The 24666-nt window shown below is 35.7% G+C and overlaps 1 protein-coding gene across 4 annotated transcripts in view; it reads right to left on the bottom strand.

Annotated features, from left to right (window-relative positions):
* TPK1 (thiamin pyrophosphokinase 1) overlaps positions 1–24666 on the bottom strand; it is a 396118-nt gene that overhangs the window by 161297 nt on the left and 210155 nt on the right. For all 4 annotated transcript variants that reach the window (XM_032245137.1, XM_032245138.1, XM_032245136.1 and 1 more), the window contains one exon: positions 6827–6973. In XM_032245137.1, coding sequence (XP_032101028.1) covers positions 6827–6973 — 147 coding nt within the window. The remainder of the gene's footprint in view (positions 1–6826; positions 6974–24666) is intronic.

The following is a 24666-nucleotide window of genomic DNA, read 5'->3' as shown; positions in this document are numbered from 1 at the left end:
ATGTAGACACTCCAAAAGAAACACAAAACATCACAGAAATACTAAGATGATATAAGGACAAGCTTTTTCAAAAAGATCAAGAGAAGCATATTCTAGTTCCAGGTTTAGGACTATTCCAGCCAATTAAAATTAGTGTAGCAGATATACCACAAACTCTCTTACCAAGTTACTACACTAAAAAAATTATCAACCAAACAGTTGCTATAAGATGACTTATTCCTCCTACTATTAACTTTAATTTCAGATCATCTATAATTGAAAAAAAAATTCTAGAGTACACTATGCTCAAACCTAATACTCATAATAATTAACATTTATATTGATTTTTTACTACTTTTAACATACTTAAGCAAAGCTTAATGGTAAATCATTTAGTCTTCTTAAATGATAAAAGATGATTGTTAGATGTAGATTTTATTACAAAACTTCAGAAAATCGTTTTTCATTAAGGATACAGTAACAAGATGAAGTGTATCCTTAAAGTGCATCCAAGATTTATCTTATTTGAAAATAATATCATAAAGGAAAAAACATATATATATCTGTGTGTATATATATGTGTGTAGGTACATATATGCATGCACACAAACACACATATATATATTTATATATACATATGCACACCTCAACTGGCCATCGGTTATACACTGCTTATGGATAATTGCCAGCCTATGGGCTGGGACTTGTTTCAAGAGTTTGTTATTTGCATCTTAGTCCATTAATCCCATGAAAGAAGAAATGGAGTGTTGTGGAAAAAGTGTTGAGACAAAACACTTTACCATGTGACCATATTATTCTGCTTTTCTCCCAGAATTGTTATGAGGCTCAGGTGAGATGCTTCTTGTAAGAGTATGAATATTATCTTCCACCTCAACAGCTATATGTTAACTTTAATTTAAAGAATACATTAAAAATTTTGAAGTCTTTATTTGGTGCTAAAGCATACAAGACCTTTTCTTAAGCCTACTTTCATGATATTTTTAAGTGATTTCAGTTTAAATGTATAACATTTCTTCTGCCTGTCCTGACTGTGATTGTAAGTTCTAAAAACAATGAACCGTCTGCTGTAGATGTCCATTCTGAATACCTTCCCCAAAGTATGCATGCTATGTAATGTATAGGCACATCTAGTGCATGTATCACATATATTAAGAACAGAGTTATATAAAATAACACCTGACAGAGTCAGTTCAGCCCCAATGGTGCAAGTCTCAGATGTAGAATGCTTCTGTGCAGTAATTTTATAGTTTTTTTTTTTTTTGAGATGGAGTTTCTCTCTTGGTGCCCGGGCTGGCATGCAGTGGTGCGATCTCAGCTCACTACAACCTCCACCTCCCGGGTTCAAGCAATTCTCCTGCCTCAGCCTCCCAAGTAGCTGGGATTACAGGCATGCACCACCACGCCTGGCTAATTTTGTATTTTTAGTAGAGACAGGGTTTCACCATGTTGGTCAGGCTGGTAACTCCTGAGTTCTTGTGATCTGCCCGCCTCAACTTCCCAAAGTGCTGGGATTACAGGAGTGAGCCATTGCACCTGGCCTATGGTCATTTCAAACTAACTTTTAGTATTAATCCCATTCACAGGTATACAATTAAAAGTTGTTACCAATATGGTAGATCACATGAGATCCCTTTATACCTTAAACCCCCAAACATATTCATTTTGACATAAGCATTTGTGTTACTAATTTTCTTGCTATTCGCTAAAGTGATAGAAAAGCAGAGAGCCGGGCTGTAAAGATCTCCCTAGAACAGGGCGACCAAGACGAGTAAAGGCAGCACGCTAACCCCACAGGTGGAAGCCTGTGCCTGTCATTGTCACTCCTTTAAGGAACAGAGAGTGTAATCTTGCATGAGCTTTTTGCACCACACTATGTAATAATTATTTTATTAGGATAAGGTAATTCTGTAGTTATTCCAATGACATAAAATCAAAATGATCACAGAGAGCATCTACAGTGCATTATATTTGGAGATTTGGCTACACAGATACCCTTAACATCTTTACCACTTTGGAGAACTGAGGACTCTGCCTTAATAACTAACTAAAGTCTAACACATTGTATGTTACATTCCTATATGTTATGTAGGGTCATGATTCCAGAATTTCTTTCAAGATATCCACATCTGGTAGCTTGAGAGAGATGACCTTTGTATTGCCCAATGTCTCCTCTTCCTGAGCCCACAAGCTTCATATTCTAGACTGTCTTTGCAGTTGGGCTGGGGCATTCCCGCTGAAGGTGACACATGTCATGTACAGGCTTGGCCTTTAAAAAACGTGGCACCACATGCTAGCAATCGGTTTCCCCTGCTTCAGCAATGTGTTCCAGTTAGCTTAGCTATAAAATGTGAAATGCTACTCAAGCCACATCAGATTTTCCATCAGATTTTCCATTAATAAGAAAAAAACTTAATAAACCTAATTTCAGATAAGCATCTCATATCTGGAGCTGATCATTACTGTAACATAGACGCAGAAGGAACTGAGGTACAGAGGCAATATGATAGATTAGTGCCCTGGCCAACTGAAAACAATAAAAATACAAAAAAAAAAAAAAAATTAAGGGACTCTTCTAAAACGCATCAAATGTATCCATTTAGAAAAAAGAATTCTAGGAGGCAGAGGTTGCAGTGAGCTGAGATCGTGCCACTGCAGTACAGCCAGGGTGACAGGGGGAGACTGTCTCGGAAAAAAAAAAAAAAATTATTCCCAGAAGCCAAAAGCTGTGTTTTGATATAAAAAGAAGCTCCAAAGCTAACTTTCATCTGGACAGTGTTTAGCAAAACAGATGAACTTGATCCTCAGTTTCTAAAGCCTCCAAATATGGAAGGTTATTAGAAGAAAAGGCCCAAGGCCTGCCCAAGGTGGACATCTAAAAGGAGGCTGTACCACATAAAGCAGAGCTCCTAAATATCAAGATGAACATAAACAGCACTCCCACTGGACTGCTAGAAAAGGGAGCCAACCAAACCTTGGCACTCCATTGCTGAGGAGATGAAAAAAGTCTCCCCTGAGCATTTGTAACCAGACATCAAATTCCCAGCAGAATTACATTCAGAATCTACACTGACAAATGTGGTCCAAAAAAGTATCAAAGTGTCCTAAGTACTTAGTGTTCTCACAGAACTGGGCTAGAAGTTCACTCAGCAGCCAGGAAAAAGCAAATGTAAATTCTCCTTGGATTTACTTTTAACCCACGCCTCAAATAATTCCCACACTTAAATTTCTCAGAAATGTGAGGTCCTGGCCAAAAATCATAAAACAGAAGGAATTATGGTCATGAACTATGAAAGCAAAAGTGAACATAAAAGGCAGCTGGCTTACTTGCCCTATGCTTTTTCTTATTTCTTCTGTACCTCCAATTAAATGTATTTAATATCCTCTCCTTGTATCATATACATCTCAGCACTTTCATATTTCCTAGGTCTTAATCTCTCTGGGCTGCATTCTGAAGTTCTTCACCACCTCTGTGTTCTATCCACTGTCCCGCTTCAGCTATGCCTCTCTGCTGCTAGACCCACCCTCTGCGTTTTGAATTCCTGCCATGATTCTTCTTTCTTACATGCTTGCCCTTTTCTTACATTTTCAAGGTACTCTTTCTCAAAACATAATTATCAAACTGATTTTATAGTCCAGAATAATTCTAATATTTGAAACGTAATGGTTGAGAGTTTCCAGAACGGATGACAGACAGCAATCTATAGATGGAAGGAAATCCAATGGATCCCAAGCCAAATGCATTTCAGAAAGCTCATAATTATACCAATTATAAGGAAAATACAGAAACCCCAAACAGTAAAATACCTTAATGCAGAAGTCATATTTTAGATGTGGCTTTTTCTATCAGTGAATCTGCTAATTATGCTTTTAAAAAGTATCGTACTGCATCCTTAACTAGTAATATATTGACCAGAGCATCTATACAGAGACAAGCTACAATTGAATACTTTAGCTGTCATACCATCAATTCAATGCAATATAACAAAGCTCAATGCTTCACAACAGCAGTAAGTTTCAAACTTCAGAAATTGTTGGACATCTATGGATATTTAACAAACATATAATTTGATAACCAATCTAAACAGCATATCTGTGCACCTCACACTGCTAACTGAAATCTTTTAATGACTTTCCAAAACCTGCGGCAAAAAGTAGTTCACATTCCACTGTGTGGAATTTAAGGCTCTTCACAATCAGTATGCCAATTAGTTTTCTAGTCTTATCTTCTGGCATTTTCCAGGCCACACCCCATATTTTATCTGCACAGTTACCTGGAAATCCTACAACATATCCTGCATCTCCATATTTCTTTGCTGGTTCCTCTTAACTTGAATAAGTTTCCCATAGTCATCCATAGCAAGCATCTACTCATCAATGAAGATTCTGTTGAACTGTAAGCTCAGTAGCAGGTATGTTGCATGAAAGGAAGGATTTCTGTTTATATTTTTAACTGCTCTATCCCTAGAAAGGGGCGTGACAAAGAGCAGGTACTCAGGAGTTATCTTTTGAACTAATTGAGTGAATAAAATGTGCCCCAGTTTTCTATTCTTTCATTTTTTGGTACTAATCTTTGAACACTGCATTGTGATTACATTTATATAAATGTCTCCTTCATTGCACTTAATCTGGAGAGCAAAGATAATATACAACTATTTATTTTTATCCTTAACTGCCATGCAGTGCAACAAATACATAGAAGGCAATCTGTAGCTGTTGACTAAATAAATGGATAGTATAGTTTGAAATCTGAATTCTTCACCTCCCCTTCCATATTTTTCCAGAAAGCAACATGGCTAGGACGTGCAAAGATCCAGGAAAAAAATGCAAAACTGGCTAAAGAATAGTGAGCATGCATTGACCACCCCCAGACCCCGTGCATTAACCAAACCACAATTTCTACTAATGCCATGCTACAGATGGTGGGTAGTGACAGGGTAGAAGCAAAATGTCAGTAGTACACTACAATGAGAGCGAAATGGAAAGAACTATCCACTATCTTTACAAAAAAGTTACCAAATCATATTTTTAAAGTGAAATCCAGTAAACCTCATAAAATTTGTTTGTTTAGTAAGAATCTGGTTCTATGCGCTACATTGATAGAAAATGTCCTTAGGCATAGGCAAGTACTTCATGACTAAAACACCAAAAGCATTGGCAACAAAAGCCAAAATAGACAAATGGGACCTCATCAAACTCCACAGTTGCTGTACAGCAAAAGAAACCGTCATTAGAGTGAACCAGCAACCAACAGACTGGGAAAAAATTTTTACAATCTACCCATCTGACAAGGGGCTAATATCCAGAATCTACAAAGAGCTAAAACAGATTTACAAGAAAAAAACAAACAAGCCCATTCAAAGTGGGTTAAGGATATGAACAGACAGACACATTTCAAAAGAAGACATATATGAGGCCAAGAAACATGGAAAAATGCTCATCATTACTGGTTATTAGAGAAATGCAAATCAAAACCACATTGAGATACCATCTCATGCCAGTTAGAATGGCGATCATTAAAAAAATCTGGAGACAATGGATGTGGAGAAATAGGAACATTTTTACACTGTTGGTGGGGGTGTAAACTAGTTCAACCATTGTATGGTGCTTCCTCAAGGACCTAGAAATAGAAATTCCATTTAACCCAGCAATCCCATTACTAGGTATATACCCAAAGGATTATAAATCGTTCTATTATAAAGACATATGCACATGTATGTTCACAGCAGCACTGTTTACAATAGCAAAGACCTGGAAACAACCCAAATGCCCACTGACGATAGACTGGACAAGGAAAATGTGGCACATGTACACCATGGAATACTATGCAGCCATAAAAAATGATGAGTTTGTGTGCCTTGTAGGGACATGGATGAATCTGGAAACCATCATTGTCAGCAAACTGACACAAGAACAGAAAATCAAACACTGCATATTCTCACTCATAGGCAGGTGTTGAACAATGAGAACACATGGATACAAGAAGGGGAGCATCACATACTGGGGTCTGTTGGGAGGAGCAAAGGGAAGGACAGTTTGGGGGGTGGGGAGGTCGGGATGGGATGAAAAGGGGAGCAATGCCAGATGTGGGTGACGGGGGGAGGGAGATAGCAAACCACATTGCCATGTGTGTACCTATGCAACAATCCTGCATGATCTGCACATGTACCCCAGAACCTAAAGTACAATAAGAAAAAAAAGATCATGAAAAAAAAAAAAAGAAAATGTCCTTAATGTTTATCATTGGAAATGAATGACTTCATCATTAGAAATTATTCTGAGACAGAGAAACTAATCACCAGGCAACTTATGAATAGTAAAAGCTAAAGACTTTCTTCTAAGTGCCTAATAAAATCAAACCCAGTTTCCAATTATATCCAATTATAATGACAACAGTCAAAATATATAAGAATTACGTTAGCAACATTTGCCGAGCCTTGTGTTTCCCGTTGAAGAGGTTCTCAAATGTCATTCACGTTCAGCTATTTAAAAAACAAAAGTGCTCAATTTAATTCTTAGTCAATTTAAAGCTACAACATTTTCTCTTGTTTTCTAGGCATGATAAACTGAAAACTTTCAGGCTTCTCCTCCACATTTTTGCTGGTCAATGACTAGAGGCAGAAAATTAAAGTGGCCACAAGAAACCACACATGTTCAATTCCACTCACAGTTCAGACCCAAGCAGGGCCAATGTTTCCTCCTAGTGAGAATGTTTCCTTCTACTCAAGTGTTTCTACTCAATGTTTCCTTCTACTCAACGTTTCCTTTTACTCTAGTGTCAGAAGCTTTGTGAAGGAAAGGGCTCACATTAGATTCGCTTTTAACTTACTGGTTGGAGCAGGTAGATCAGAGATTCCTCTTGGATTATTATAATTGGAAAAGGAGTGATGTGAGTCGCTTGGAACAGGGTATTCACAGATGCCATAATCTGGTCAAAACGCCCAGCAAGGCCTCCCAGTGTCACGATCACATCAACCTAAGCAAGGCAGGTAAAATTGGGAGTCACATATCTTAAAAGTTTTAAATAATTAAACAGTATCAAACACCTAAATAGAGCTTTCAATACTATATCTCATTTGATAAGAAATAAACAGATACATTTCCAGTCTTCAGATAATGAAATTAAGCTGCCAGTTCAAGGTCACATAATTAATAAGTGACAGTGCCTGGTGTCAAAACCAACGCTTTTAAGTACATATTATAAGTTTTTCCCATTTGTCTATTCACTTAGAAAATTAGCCATCTCTTCTTTTAAAACTCTGTTTACGTGTTCCTTTTCATGTGGAAGTCTTCTCTGATTTACAATTATCAGCAAAGCTGATATGTTAATCATGAGAAAGAAAAGATGGAAGATCTTAATTAAAATATTGCATAAAAATATAAAATAAAACTGACAATAATAATCATTCTATCTAGTATAAAAGAGAAGTAAAAATACAGAATATTGGTGTTTATGTTTTAAAATAATATATTAAAAATGCTTAGATAATGTGTGATCCATAAAGATGGCATGGCTTTAGAATAATAACCTGTTAACCAAGCACCAGTAGACCATATTCAATTCCTAGAGAAATCAGTAAGTTGTACCAGGTTATGAAGCCAAATGTGTGTTTCTCTGGTTCAATGGTTATACCTGGGATTTTGCATAGTGCTTTGCATCCAAGATGCTCGAAAGTTTGATAAATGATTAAATGAAGACATTGCAAGAAAAGACTCACTAGCCTAAGGAAGTAATAGATTAATTGCCATACTGTGCGAATGTATACATCAAAATAGGGTTCCATGACAACACTAAAAGTAAATTACAGAGAATAATCAAGTTCTGAAATGAGTTTCCTATCTCTGTGCTTATCAGAATGTAGGAAGAATGGGAATTTTTACTATGGGTAACATGCTTCACATTAAGCTTAAAATATTTTAAGACAGGCAAACAAATAACTAAAAGAGTATAACTGGATTGTTTGTAACACAAAGGATAAATGCTTGAGGGGATGGATGCCCTATTTTCCATGATGTGATTACTACACATTGCATACCTGTACCAAAATATCTGTATGCTCCCCAGAAATATATACACCTAGTATATATTAAAAAATTAAAAAGTAAAGAAACCAGGCAAACCATAAGTCTAAAGGATCTTTCCAGAATTTGAAGAATTAGGTTTTGTGGCTCAGAAAGACCATGTACTCTAGGAATATGTATTACTCCGAATACACAGGCAATGCCCGGGACATCTGCTAATATTCAGAGGAGAGAGTTAACTTGCAATTAATTAGACACAGACTTGCCAAACGGATGGCTTCTCTTTGTGATATCAAGTTAGGTAAATGATTTCTATTTATGTTTAGGAGGCCTTATTAAGAGGGCCTCTACAGACCAGTTGGGAAAGCCCCACAGATTATTTATGACTTCAGGAAAACTAGAGAATTTTCTTTAAACTGAAGAAAAATACATCAAAAATAAGTTGTATATGGAATACAGAGAAAGTTCTAAAGCTGCAGTAAAAAGTTCACAGCATATTCCTAGCCACATAATCCTAAATGCATATTGGAAGCAAGGTCTGATAAAAGTTTATTCACTATACAGAATCTGAAATCCCTTTTTTAGGTTCTCAATTTTTCATTACTATACGCTAAGCCTTGAGGGATCCCATAACCTTTAAGACTGAAATTTAATTCCCATCTTCTACAATGGGATATCATGATGAATAAGCAATATCTGTAAATCAATCACTAAATTTTTCAGAAGAAAGTAACAGCAAGATTACTTCTCATCACCACTCATTTTCCCTACAGGAAGTATTTAGCAAGATTGATTAAAAACACTAGAGGATCAATGCAAGCTGCAGGTGGGACAGAAAAAGAATTGACTTTGGATCATTTTTGCAGTTCTTTAGTCCTGGCTGTAAGTAGGACATTTGATATTCACAGAGATATCATAAAGAGGACAGGGTGTTCAATCTACAATAGACTATTATAGATGGCAAGTGTTCTTTTCTATGTGAATCCAAAACCCTGTGCATTTATTTCTAACATCATCCAGTCATACTTTGTTATAAACACTGACATACTTGTGAATCTCTGCTTCTAGAGGAGGTCTATGAATCACAGCCACTAGCACAGTGTTTGCAACAGAGTAGACAACAGGTATTTACTGAGCTTCCCTTGGGCCTATAAGTAATCAGGAAAAACTAAATAACTGGAGAAGCAAGAAGCTAATTATTAGGCTGAGTTAACATCACCTAACTCCTACAAAATAGTGCTTTCCTACTTGGAAATGATTGCAAGAGGTAGTAGCTTTTGAAAAAAGCAAACACGTCATATTTATTAGCTCAGACATACATTTGATGCTTTTATAAGCTTCATTTACAAGCTAATGACCAGGAAAACTCAATCAATGTTTCCTGATCATATACCATGTGCTAGGAAATATTCTAACACTTAGTATATATCAGCAAAGAACACATAAGCACCTGACTTCATGGAGTTAATAGTCAAATGAAGGATAATATACACTTGATAAAAAAGCTTTTAAAAATGAATATATAAATTAGAATGTGAAAAAGGTGGTAAATGCTAAAAAAGAATAATAGAGAAAGGAAGATAAAAAATGTTGGTTGGGGGGATGTTTTAAATAAGATGGCTACAGTAGGCTACACTGGTAAAGTAATAAAGTAGACAAAGACCTGAAAGAAGTTGAGGGAATTAGCCACATATATGGATACCTGGGGTGTTTCAGAGAATAGACTATAGTAAAATAATGACAATGTTACATGGCTCCAGACACTGGAAAAGAGCTTTAGGAGATAAGTTGTTAAAGGAAAATGAAAAATTAGTAGGAGAAGTAGGAAAAATCAGAGTAAACTGTGAGTGTTAGATTTGTGTAGAGCTTTGTTAAGTCAATGTAAAGTCCTTGATTTTTATCAACATTAAATGGGAACCATTTTGGGCTGAGGATTGATATGATCTGTCTATGTTAAAAAGTCACTATGCCGAGTGTGTTGAGAATAAACTGTGGAAAGGCAAGGAGGAAAGGCAGGAGATAGCAAGGGATTACTACAATAATAGAGATAAGAGATAAGTTTGCTAGCCCTTATCACTCCATCAAACATGATTACCCATGGCATCTACACATGATCATCATAGTAATAGAGATAAGAGGTAAGTTTGCTAGCCCTTATCACTCTATCAAACATGATAACCCATGGGAACTACACAGCAAAACTCACTGGTCAATTCCCAGTCCTTTTATTACTCAATCCTTCAGCAATATCTGACAAGGGGAAAAAAAGTAAGGACAGCTTAAGAGACTAATGGGACACCATCAAGTATAACAACTTACACATTATTGGTGTGCTAGAAGAACAAGAGAGAGAAAAAAGAACAGTAAATATATTTGAAGAAATAATGGCAGAAAACATCCTCAGCCTGTGGAAGGAAATAGAAAGCAAATCCAGGAAGCCCAAGATAAATCAAATAAGATAAATCCAAAAAAGACCCACACTAAAACACATCATAGTCAAATTGTCAAAAGTTAAAGAGTGTTGAAAGCAGCAAGGAAAAACTGAATTGTCACATGTAAAGGAATCTCCATAAGACTATCAGTGTATTTCTCAGCAGAAATATTACAGACCAGAAGGGAGTTCAATGATATTCAAAATCCTGAAGGGAGATGGGGGTTGTTCTGTCAACCAAGAATACTACTCCCAGCAATCTTGTCTTTTGAAAATGAAGAGGTAATAAAGAGTTACACAGACAAACAAAAACTGAGAAAGCTCATCACCACTAGACTTGTCTTACAAGAAATGCCAAAGGGAGTTCTTCAAGCAGAAGAAGAGAACACAAATTAGTAATATAAAAATATATGAAAGTATAAAACTTTAAGTATAAAAGCAAGTATACTGTCAAATCCAATACACTCTAACACCAAAAAAAGTGCTTGGTAAACAATTATACCTCTAGTATAAAGGATAGAAGGCAAAATTACTACAAATAAAACTACAGCTTTAATAATTTTTCAAGTGATTATGTATCAAAAAAATATAAAGTAGGACATTAAAAACATAAAATGTGGGAAGCAGAAGAGTAAATGTGTAGTTTGTGTATGTGATCAAAATTAAGTTGTTATCAATTTAAAATAGCCAGTTTTAAGTATAAGATATTTTATGTAAGCCTCAGGGTAGCCACAAAGCAAAGTCTTATAAGAGATATACGAAAGGTAAAAGGATAGGATCTAAAGCATACTGCTAGAGGGAACTATCAAACCACAAAGGAAGAACACAAGAGGAAAAAAAGAACAGAAGACCTAAAATATAATTGCTCTACAGAAAACAGTGAACAAAATGGCACTAGTCCTGAAAATCCTAGCCACCAGAGCAATTAGGCAAGGGAAAGAAATAAAAAGCATCCAAACAGGAAAAGATGAAGTGAAATTGTATCCATTTGTTGATATCATGATTTTATTAAAATATATAGAAAATCCTAAAGAATCTGCCAAAAATAGTTTAAACCGATAAGTTCAGTAAAGCTGTAGGACGCAAAATAAAAAATCAATAGTTTCTCTGCAGTAACAATGAACTGTCTGAAAAAGAAGAAAATAATCCCATTAATAATAGGATCAAAAAATACTTAGGAGTAAATTTAACCAAATTATAAGTGAAAGATCTGAATAATAAAAAGTTTAAAACATTAATTAAAAAATTAAAGATGACACAAATAAATGAAAGGATATCCCACATTCCTGAATTAGAAGAATTGTTAAAATGTCCATATTACCCACAATGATCTATAGATTCAATGTAATCCCTATCAAAATTCCAATGTAGTTCTTCAAAGAAATAGGGAAAAAAATTCTTAAAATTCATATGGAGTCACAAAAGACCCCAGATAGACAAAGCAATCTTCAATAAAAATAACAAAGCTGGAGGTATCACACTACCAGATTTCAAAATATATTGCTATGCTATAGTAATCAAAACAGCATGATATTGACATGAAAACTGATACATCAACCAATGGAATAGGATAGAGAGCCACAAAGTAAACCCACACATTTATGGTCAATTGATTTTCAACAAAAATGTGAGGAACACACATTGGAGAAAGTGTAGTGCCTTCAATAAATGACGCTGGGAAAACTAGATATCTACATATGAAAGAAAGATATTGGAGGGTAGGGATGGTAGTTCATGCTTGTAATCCCAGAATTTATGGAGGCCAAAGCAGGAGGATTGCTTGAAGCCAGGAGTTCAAGGCCAGCATGGGCAACATAACAAGACCCCATCTGTACCCCACTGCCCAAAAAAATGGTTAAAAAAATTAGCTGTTTATGGTTGCATGCATCTATAGTCCTGCTACTTGGGAAGCTGAGGCAGAAGGACCTCTTGAGTCTGGGAATTGTTTGGGCTGTTACCTCACCCCGTATAAAATAATCAACTCAAAATGGATTAAGGACTGACACATATGACCAGAAACTATAAAACATAAGAATAAAACATGGAGAAAAACTCTATGACTGACATTGTTCAGGGTAGAAACTTCTTAGATAATGACCCAAAATCACAGATAACAAGGACTAAAATAGACAAATGGGATTGGTTCAAACTAAATAGCATCTGCATAGCAATAGAAACAATTAATAATGAGAGCACCCATGAGCTGGAAGAAAACATTTACAAATCATACATCAGATAAAAATATTTTAAAAAATCAGACTACTCTGTAACAAGACAGCAAACAATGCTTTTAAAATATAGGCAAAGGATTTGAAGACATTTCTCAAAAGAAAACACAGGAATGGCCAACAGATATGTGAAGAAATGTTCAACATTTTCTAATCATCAGATGAATGTGAATTAAAACCACAATAAATTATTACCTCACGACTTTTAGATTGGCTATTATCAAAAAGCTGAAAGATAAGTGTTGGTGAAGATGTGGGGAAAAGGGAACCCTTATATACACCCTGTTGGTGGTTTTACAAATGAGTACAGCTATTTTTCAAAAAAAAGTATGGAATTTCTTCTAAAAACTGAAAACAGAATCACGGTATGATCCAGCAATCCCACTACTGGGATATGCCCAAAGGAATGAAAATCAGTATGCTGAAGAAGTGTCTGCATTACGACATTCACTGCTCCATTATTCACAATAGTGTATCCACCAAATGGGTTAAAAAATGTGATATACATAAATCATGGAATACGATTCAGCCTTAAAAAAAACTAGGAAATTCTATCATTTGTGACACAAATGAACCTATATAATCCAGAAAAAAAGAAACAAATACTGTCAGATCTCACTTATACATGGAATCTATAAAATTCAAACTCATAGAAGTAGAGTAAAATGGTAATTATCAGAGGCTCGTGGGTGGGGGGAAAAAAGACATTGGTCAGTAAGTACAAAGTTATAGTTAGAAGAAATAATTTCTGGTGTTCTATTGAACAGCACAGTGATGATGGTTAATAATGTATTATATAGCTCAAAATAGGTAAAAGAGAGGATTTTAAATGTTCTCATCACAAAGAAATGATATTTAAGGTGATGGATATTCAAATTATCCTGATTTAATCATTCTACAATGTATATACATGTATCAAAATATCACTTAGTGCCCCATAAACATATAGTCACTTAAAAAGTTAAAAAACATTTGTGCACACATACATAAAGGTACTCAGCACATACCTATTATGCCATATTTTAAATATATAAAATGCAAAATACCAATTTCTGCCTGCTTTCCATATATTTCCTACTCTAAGGTCAGGATATTTTACATGGACTTTTTGGTTTACAAGATGAGTATGATGGGAATAAAGGTGGCCTATGTTTTCATATGTAATTCCATCTAGTGAATAGAACCTTGAAACCCTGGATCAAAACACTGGAGATCTGACTATAGCATGTATGCTACTTAATTAGCCATGGAACCACATATATGTTACATGACCTCCTTGTGATCTGGGTCACTCATCTGTAATGGTAGGGGATGCACTAAATTTACGGCCATATTTTTCAAGATTCTTTTCACTTATAAGTGCATATAAGGTTCTCTGTTTTCCACCATAATAAGTTAAATAGTCATCATGTGTATTTTAAGAAAATAAATGCAAAACTCAGCTTTGCATTATTTACCTTAATAGAATCATGACAAGACTGGTTGAGGGCTATATAGCACCAAAAGAGAAGCAATTTCATTTTTCTATTATAGCAGTAAAAATCTTTTAGTAAACAAATGAGAATTTTTTCTCCATTTGTCCTAAAAAAAAAAGACTTAGAGTATGCATGAAGTCTACAGCAAGCACAGTGGCTGTCAGCATATTTTAATTACATTTACTTCCCATAAATTGAATTCTAAGGATGCATAAATGGACAATTTCTCTGTGGCTTTCCCTAATAGATAGGGTGATCACACAATTTAATGTGCAAACTGAGACACTTTCAAAAGTAAAAAGGGGGCATTAAAAACAATTACACCAAGAATACAAGCATAAACTGGGGCTATCCCATGTAAACCAAGGAACATGTTTACCCTCCTGCTGGAGGGTTACAACATTAGTATAGCCAACTTAACAAAATTAAACACTAGGGTATAAAAAAAATTCACATCATGCTTAATAAGCCTCCTTTAACTCTCAAAGCTGTGCACTGCAGTCTAGTGAAGCTTCCATAGAATAATGGAATTCCTGGTTTGTTTGATCCTATAGTTGGAAGATGGAAGAGCCAATGCAGGGTTTGGAGGAATGAGTGGGATTAAGATAGACCAAGAACGAATAATCTGATCCAAAAAAAAAAAAAAAAAAAGCAATACTAAAACTTGTTTTAGTAAGCCTACAAAATAATTCTACTGATTAATATGAAGTACAATGAGAAAACAGAGAAAGTAAAGAACTCATATTTTATAGCATCGAGGTATGCTACATGGACAAACACAGGGTATACCTAGTTGGGTCTTGTCAGGCTGTGGAAGCACTACTGCAGGGATCCTGTTTCCATTTCAAGCAGGCTACATTATAACGCAAGGTCCAGTTTAATGTAAGCCTGTTTGGGTTAGAAAAAAGTAATGCCCCTTACAATGGCAAAATTTTGAGGCTTCCATTCACAGATAAGAAATCCAAGGAAATTCTGGAGTTTTCTCAAATAATTCTTACTTCATCATCCCTGTCACAGCCTCATTTCAGAAATCATAATTCACACATGGACAATTCCACTGGCCTTCTTATCTACAATGTTGCCTCCATAACCAAGTGATCTTTCAATTGGTTATGACAGTAAGTTTTCCAAATATTAAATCTGACCTTGCCAATGTTCTGCTTAAAATTAATTATTGGTTCTCCAGGCTCCACAAGATAAAGTCCATTTGCCTCCAGTTCCATCCCACAAATCACATCGTCAACTCCCATCCCACATTTACATTCTAGAAATACAATTGGCCCTCTGTATCCATGGGTTCTGCATCCATAGGATTCAACCAACTGTGGATCAAAAATATTCAGAGAAAAAATTGTGTCTGTACTTAACATGGACAGATCATTTTCCTTGCCATTATTCTTTAAACAATGCAGTATAACAATTATTTACGTAGCACTGACATTTATATTAGGTATTATAAATAATCTAGAGATGACTTAAAGCATACAGAATGATGTACATGGGTTATATGCAAATATTATGCCATTCTATATCAGGGACATGAGCATCCACAAACTTTAGTATGTACGGTAGGTCCTGGAACAAATTCCCCATAGATACCAAGGAATAACCATACTTTAATTCTCAGAAAATGGCTGGGCACAGTGGCTCACACCTATAATCCCAGCACTTTGGGAGGCCGAGGTGGGCAGATCACCTGAGCTCAGGAGTTTGAGACCAGCCTGACCAATATGATGAGACCCCGTCTCTACTAGAAGTACAAAAATTATCTGGGTGTGGTGGCATGTGCCTGTTATCCCAGCTTACTTGGGAGGCTGAGACAGGAGAACTGCTTGAACCTGGGAGGCAGAGGTTGCAGAGAGCTGAGATTGCGCCATTGCACTCCAGCATGGGCAACAAGAACAAAACTCTGTCTCAAAAAAAAAAAAAATTCTCAGAAAACATGACAAGATTTCAAACTTTAGTGCTTGGACTATCACCTTTTCTCTCCTTTCCTTGTAAAGCATATAACTACTGTAAATATTTCCAAAGGATGTCTACCTCCACCACCTAAAAAAAGTGAACTTGTTTGGATAGAGTGTTTTCATCCTACTTTGCTAAACTGTTAACATAGTGTTATTAGGAAATGTTATAAACGCGTTGTCTTAGCTCGGGCTGGTATAACAAACTAGACTGAGTAGCTAAACAACATTTATTTTTCACAGTTCTGGAAGCTGTGAAGCCCAAGAGCAAGGTGTCAGCAGACTCAGTTCTGATGGGAACCCTCTTCCTGGTTTGCAGATGGCCACCTGTTCATTGCATCCTCACATGGGCATGACAGAGAGTATTGAGAGAGGAACAAGCTCTTTCTTTTTTTTTTTTTTTTTTTTTTTTTTTAATAAGGGCTAATCCAATTCATAAAGTCTCAACCCTCACCAACTAATTACCTTCCAAAGGCCCAACCTCCCAAATATAATCACACTGGGGGTTACGATTTCAACATGTGAATTTTGGGGGGCACAAACAGTCTAGTCTAATTACCTTCCAAAGGCCCAACCTCCTAATTCAATCACACTGGGGGTTACGATTTCAACATATGAATTTGGGGGGCACAAACAGTCTATAACACATTTATTAAAAAAATCTTTTTTCTCAACATGCTATTTTAGAAAAAGTGTTTTTAAAAAAGGAGAAGAGACACAAACATGAAGAGTGAGCAATGTATACAGGCTTATTTGCATTTGAAAAACTATGGGAGCTGTGATGAGGATCTGTGCTAAGACACATGTGTCTGCTATAAAGCATAAACCCCTGGTAAAAGTTTTAGCATAAAATCCCAGGCAGTCTATACACTTATTAATCTTCTAGTATTGATGCTCCTGTACCTCTCTGGAGAGCTAAGCCAAGGGACTCCAACTTCCTTGCATAAGTGGAAGAAGAAAGTTTTGCTGCAGAGGTCCCTGACACACTAGATAGGAACCTGCAGTGGAAGAGTCCAGGAGAGACTGACAGATTCTAGTAAAGTTCTCTAGCCTGTTAAAGGAAGCAAATGTACATACTGCCTGAACCAAGGATGTATGTGTGATTATTATTTTATCTCAGTACTACCTATTCTTTGACATCCCAGACTTCAGGGTTTTACCTTTAACTTCGAATACTCAAAATAACACTCCCCTTTTTCTGGCTAGCTTACTATACCTTCAAGATTCAGCAGACTGACCACCTCCACTAGGAAGGAGTCTTTGAACACTCTAGACTGGAAAACATTTGCTTCCAACCTGCTTCTCACCCATCCTATCAAAATTCTACTGTAACACTATTGACAGTGTATCAGGATAATCTGATTACAAGTACATCTACTCCAAAAGACAGGAAAGCCTTAGAGTCAGAAACTGGGTCTCATTCAGTTTACATTTCTCAATCTGTAATACTTATTAGTGTGTCTCACATATGTAACAAATGTTTGTTAGCTGAATAGTTACAGTTTTGAGGTTTCGATTTTGTCAAAAAAGATCAATCAGCACCAAGCATATACTTTAAGGCTAATTTATGAAGTCTCTATTCCTTTCTCAAATTCTTAATGGAGAAAACGACTAAAGTATTATTCTTCAAAGAACATTGTAATTGGTTCTTTTATTACTGTAATTAGATTTTCCATCCTTCAATGCAGCTGGCATACAACCATTACATTATTTTTCTAAATTTCCTTATGATTTTCTGTTCAAAATTTAATAGCTTACCATTATCTATATATCAAGGCTCAAATTTCTTATCTAGAAATTAAAGATTCTTCATATGTTGACCCCAAACAACCTAACTCTGATGACTGGTGTGACATTTCTCCTCATTTAGATCACTCCCCAGGTACACTGGATGCAGTGCTTTTGTTTATCATGGGTGTGCTTTTATTCAGCCTCAGGTTGCTTCAAAGAATATCTGAAAGCGCTTTAACTTCAGGTACTCTGGTCATGTCAATGTATAGAGCGATAACTGAGTTCACTCCCTGAACAATAAAAAGCTTTTCTGATTCACCTTGGGTAAGGATTTTGAATCTTTTAATTAAACATTTCAAGCCTGTTTGTAATAATAGTGCTTTCCTCACAAAGCTGTCTTGAATATTGATATTTCCTTGATTAACTAGACTATTGGTTTTCAAGCCAGATCAATGAGATCGCTACAGATGGGACATTTTTCCATATAAACAAAAACAGTGTGATATCTAGAAAATGCAGATATGTGTCATTTTTCTTCTCCATATAGATACACCAAAGGACAGGAAGAGCAAACACGCATGTATTTACATTTCCCTATATCAAAAGCAAGTGGAAAGGAGAGTTGATTGGAATTTTACAAAGCACACCCTTTTGGGAAGTTTTTATTTTTTAAACTATTTTATTCAATTTATCTTTGCTGAAAATTAAATTCTTTGAGGAGAAGAGTAAGAACTATGAGTAAACAACATTACATAAAATCAGGGTCTGTATAAATAGCATGAACATTGTAAAACCTACTAGAGGTAATTATGGTGTCCAAATCTCTCACATTCTCAGGATATGGAGATATTTTAGGGAATTCAAGTGTATTACTTTTGATTTACAGGGGTTATAAGGAATGAAAAGAGCCATTGTTTGTGGTTTTAAATGGCCATGATACCTAGCATAGCATCTTCAACACACTAGGTGTTTAGTGTAAAATGAAAAATAAAAGTATGACGTATCATATTCAGAAACAATTAGCTATTTTGAAAGGATATTCCAAATTTATTATATAAATGTTGCTTGGTACACAAATGAAAACATTCCAAAATGTACTGTTGAAGTCCTACTCAAATAGTACCAAGTATTTTTTACTCTGGCTAAAAATTTTCTAACATACATAATGCCCTGCTGAAGTTGAATACCTGAAAGAACACTATAACCACTCATTCCTTCCCTTTCCATGGAAAATGAGTTATGATAACTCAGAAACTGTACCTCCTTCTTTAGTCAGGCCCACCAGTGACCAAGTTGACAAAAGACAGATAATTTTCCAAGCCACTTTGGAACTGATTGACTGTGATAAAGATATGCTCTGGTCCCAGGGAATTAGTCTATTTGTACTTGTGATCATTTCTTAATAACAACTATCCTTTCTTTCATCAACATGATTCGTTTTAATCTAAGAACATTTCTTGCTTGAATTTAGCCATGAAATAAGTCTTAGTTGCATCATGTCATTGAAAGTGATACATGAAACACTTGGCTTCCATGTCTCGATAAATTAGATTTGGCTATTTGTAGTAGTTTTGGTGTATTATTTTCCCCAAAGTTTAGTGGTTTAAAACTCTCTTCACTTTTTATTGCCCAGTTATAATAGGTGGCCATCAGACTTGCTGTAGCGTAATCCTTAGGTCTAGCAATCTGGTGTAATATACATAGTTTCCATTAATTATCTCCTTTCCACCTTCTGGGAGAATAGAGAGCATTTTGATTGCAAATTTTGCACTCTGTCATTAACAGTCAGGTTTCTAGATATGCACTGGACCATTTTATCATGCCAAATAAGAATGTTAAACATGTTACTGTGTGAGATTACTTAAAGTGTATTTCCTGCAGTGCAGTAAGTTTGCTTCATAAGTTGATCACCTCATCATCCCCAGGTTGACTTAAAGTGATAAGCAACGCTATTTGCTGTTTTGCTTAAACATAATCCATATCCATGAGCAACAGTAAATCTTTAATCTTGGATAAAATATTTGTTCAATAATAATTTCCTCTCTAAAATAATTCCCTTTATTCATATGAATGCTTTACAAAATATCAGAATCTTTAGGGTCAATCTTATAGGCATCTAAAGCCTCTAGTAGAAATAGATAACAGAATTAAATTGTAATCAATATAATTTGATTTACATATTCCTATTTCCTAATACATTTCAAGACATTCTGATCCAGTTGTTCATATTGAGAGTTATATACATCGACACATATGTTCACAGAGGAAGGTACACAGCAGATTCAGGAAAGAACCTAGCATCATCTTATTTCTACCCCATGCAATCTGGATTTTAGTATGCCATTTTCTGTTATGAAACAGCATGTTAACCATAGAGTTCTAACTACAAATGGGCAAACAGAGGGTCATGGACACAACAGAAACATCTTCTACTTCCAGCTATTAACAGAGGAGATGGATAGACAGTGAGTACTACAGGATTCCATCTTCTTCTTTAATTTAAATGGAACTTTCTGAGATACCTAGGCTCATCACCTAACACAAAGCAAAAAATTACATGTATCTCTTTTCTTCATTACTTATTTAATTGCCACTAAAATTATATTGATCTGACATGCACAGACCTGTAATGAGCAGTAACATCATTCCAGTTTTACAGTCATGACTTCAACTAGAAGTAAAACATGTATTTTTGTTTTTTTGAGACAGGGTCTCACACGATTGCCCAGACTGGAGCTGTGGATAACGGCTAAATTGAAGCCTTGACCTCCAATGCTCAAGCTGTCCTCTCCCCTTGGCCTCCCAAGTAGCTGGGCATGCACAACCACACCCTGGTAATTTTTGTTGTTGTTTTTAGAGACGGAGTCTCACTATGTTACCCAGGATGGTCTCAAACTTCTTGGCTCAAGCAATCCTCTTCCCAGGCCTGCCAGCGTGCTGAGATTATTGGCATAAGCCCTTGTGTCCAGCCCAAAACATTTCTTAAAAACATAGACGCCATTATCATTGTGGAAAATAATAATAATAGATATAGGCACCATCACATGTAATATTTCTGGCTAAGGAATATACAGAATGAAGACAAATTTTATAATCTAAGTAATTTCAGGATGCTCTGTTATATGTGCGTTATTCTTACATAAGTCCTCAATACATAGTTTCTTTCTCCATCTTCAGTTTCTGCATTCTCACAATACTGTGATTCAAAATAAAATCCTCCTATTCACATAAGGTCAGAATGTCATTTGCAGAGAAGCCCCACACCAACCAAATCTGGAATTCTCTGCATTAATAAGAAATTTTATCTGGCAAGTGAGTCATCAAACTGAGACTCCTGGTAAGCAGATAAACTTAACCCTTGTCTTGGGGCCTATAAAAGGCATGTTTCTCCTCTGGCAGGGATGGATTAGGTTGCCACAGTCTCTAAGGTAGTAAGTTTTTTATATCCGTAGCAACATCTCCCAAGTCACTTCAAAGCACTGGGTTTATCTATTTTCTCTTGTTGCACAGCACTATAAAAAAGATTGCTGGTCTCTAAGAAGGGGAAACAGAGATGCGAATTCCTCTTTTGATGGCTTCTCCAAAATGATCTAGGAAATAGCCTGCTAACACAGGCTGATGCCCAGAAATCTTTTCCTTCTCTTTGCTTCTTTTTCTGATACTTAGCTTGCACTGCATTTGTTCCAAAATCTGAACATATAAGTAGTTACCTTGGCACTCAACAAACAGAACATTGTTGTTATATACAAAAAAGCAAGGAGTAGTGTATGTCAACATATTTGTGTGTAAACTGAATGACTTATTATCTATAAATGAATATAAATGAATATGTGTGTCATGTTACTTTCTAGAATTTTATAAAAATTATCAATTTAAGCTTACCATAACCCTTTGAGGCACACAGGCACAGGCAAAAAAGGTAGTGAAACTTGCTATGTAAGTATTACAATGCCTCAGTTATACAGCTGACGTTGGAAATGAACATTATTGCTTTTATTATTTCTTCTTCAAGAAAGCAAGATTTATTATTGACAAGTTTACAATGGCAATGGCATATAAGACAAGCTTTATGTATTTTCATGTTTTAGCTCTTGACTTTTACAAGTAACTTAGAACTTGGAAGACACATGTCCCAAAAGTTATAAAATGCCAGTTAAGGATATGAGAGGGAAATATTATATGAACTACACAATTTTTACTTAAACACAACACCCGTCCTACTAAAGGTCCTCTATTATATGTATAAATGTTGAAGGTATTTATAATCAAATAATCATATATAATCTTATATTAGTGGATATGTAACCATGTAAAATATAATTATATATAAGCATATAATAATAGATATAATAATGAATATTTCCAGGTACTGACAAAATAAAAAATTTCTCAATAGATAAGATCTGTGACAATAGAATAAGCCTTGTTAAGTTAAAGCAAATACTTCATGTTTGCTAACATTTGATAAGAGTTTGTTACAAAAAGATTCTTCTGTATTTGTAATTACTCATTCATTTAGTAAATATTTATGGAGTGCCCACTATGTGCCAGGTATTAAGTGCTGAGAACACAGCAGAGAACAAACATGCACAATTCCCTGTCCATGTGAAGTTTATAGTATACTGAGTGAATATGTAATAGAAACAAATATCCTAAATATACAGTATGTCAGATGGTGACAAGAAAATTGAGCAGGGGAAGATACAAGGATGGCTAAACCAAGGGACTCAAGAGGTAGGGTGAGGGGTGCTGCTTTAACTACGGTGTTCACAGAAGGCCTCAACACGAGCTGCAATTTCATTAGGAAAAAAAAACTATATTATTCCATTTTCTCAAAGAGGAATTATATATAAATAACTGTTGAGTAATCTATCCAAAAGAAGCTAAATCTATTCTGAAGAGGCAAATTACAGTATTTATTACAATAGTCTGAATCATTCTATGGTCACCTGTAAATCTGTCTCCTCTACTAGACTGAAGGCTGTTTGAGTTCATGGACTTGGTCTCGAAATCATAGCATACTGACTTAAACAGAACAGATACTCAGTAAAAGTCTGTTAAGCGGACTGGAAGAAGATACCTAGCAGCTTCTATAGTGTATCTAAGAGGAGGAAGTTTGCCTGTGGAGCTCTAACATGAACTTTTGCCTAATCGCAGAGTAATCTATCCTTCCATAAGCATAAGGCACACAATGTCCATACTAGGATTAGCAAGGGTAGAGCAGATCCTTCCTTTGTTCTCCACACCAAGGCAAGGTACAAAAGTTAGCTGGGTTGTGCGTCTCACTCTCTGTTGGATTCCACTATTAAATATAAATATATTTAATATATATTGGTTCCTCGGTAATAGGGGTAGTTCCAGACCTCACCTGGGAAATACTTTACATGTAAGAGGTTCTCAGTTTACTTCAAGGTTCTGATATTGAGACGTTTTGAAAAATTAAAATATGTCCCAAAACACCCACAATGCTATGTTGAGAGTCCCATGAACCTGGGTAATAAACTGTCACTAATTTAAGAGATTTCTAAGACATACTCTAAATCTTAAGTGATATTACCCCACAAAATATATTAGATTTAGTTGCACAAGGGTGTGTTACTATTATTACCACTACTACTGCCAATTTTTAAAATAAGGATTTCCTACGACTCAGGCACTGAAGTAAGTGCTTTACCACATAATGTTGTTATAGGTAGGTTAGTATTCTTTACAGATGAGAAAATCAAGGCTTAAAGAACTTAAAAATCTTTCTACTGTCATGCAGCTAAAAAGAGTGCCAGGCCTATTCTGAGCACCTGAATACCTGACTTCTAATTACAGTTCTTTAAAGATTAATCTTTTATTAAATCTTAAGGTGGTATTATTACTTTCAATAATAAGTATATTCATTATCATAATTGGTAGAGACAAGCAAGATGCTAAAAGCACCTGGACACTTGTCACAGCAGAATTAACATGGCATCAAGAATGCTAGCAAGAGTCCTGCAGAGAGTTCGGCAGGCCAGCTAAGGTTTAGCATAATGTCCTTTGGAATTTGCATTGTTATTGGAAATGCATTTATTCATTAAATAAATATTTCTTGAATACATAACAATGGGAGACAATAAAAAATTTAAAGCAAATGTACATTTAAGATATATGATATGAATTTTAGTAAGATAATGGACTGAAGGGGGCAAGCAGAGGCTAACAAAATAACCCAAGTGAGAAATGACAAATGTTTTGAACTAACATAGTGGCAGCAAGACTGCAAAGATAAAAGTGAGCATAGCAGAAAGATCTGGAGAATCTCAAGGAACTGTGACCAACTGTCGAGGCATGGTAGAATAAAGCATAAAGTTACTCTTAAGTTTCTGCCAGGCAGGTGGAGGGTAGCACCACTGAATGAGAAAGGAAATACAAAAAGACAAAATGAGATTCTTGTTGAGAACAGTGATGAATTTTGTTTTAGACAATATAATGAAGTTCCTCTGGTCTTCCAGGTAGCAAGTAGAAAAACTGCTTTGGAGTTTAGGATTAAAGGTATAAATTAGGAGCTAATGAATGGCACAGAAGTGGTAAGTGAAGGCCATGGAAACAAGATAAAGAGGTGAAGGGCAGCCATGTCAAAATGTCAGCACAGGCAGTGCCTACGAGAAAACGAGAGGCTGAAGAAGACCAGGAAGGAGCCTGCCAGGCAAGAAGGAGAGGCAAGAATACATAGGTCAGTACTTCTAGAGTTAATCCCGATAAAAACGTATCTAGTGGAAGTTCTACATTTGATAGCATCTTATCATACTTTGAAATGTATCCCTTGGGAAAGTGGAAAAGTTGAGATCTTC

Source organism: Sapajus apella, unplaced genomic scaffold, assembly GCF_009761245.1.
Source record: "Sapajus apella isolate SASKATOON/1434 unplaced genomic scaffold, GSC_monkey_1.0 scaffold56, whole genome shotgun sequence".
Taxonomy (NCBI): Eukaryota; Metazoa; Chordata; class Mammalia; order Primates; family Cebidae; genus Sapajus; species Sapajus apella.
Note: the sequence above shows the minus strand (reverse complement) of the source record. Positions and strands in the feature narration are given on the sequence as shown.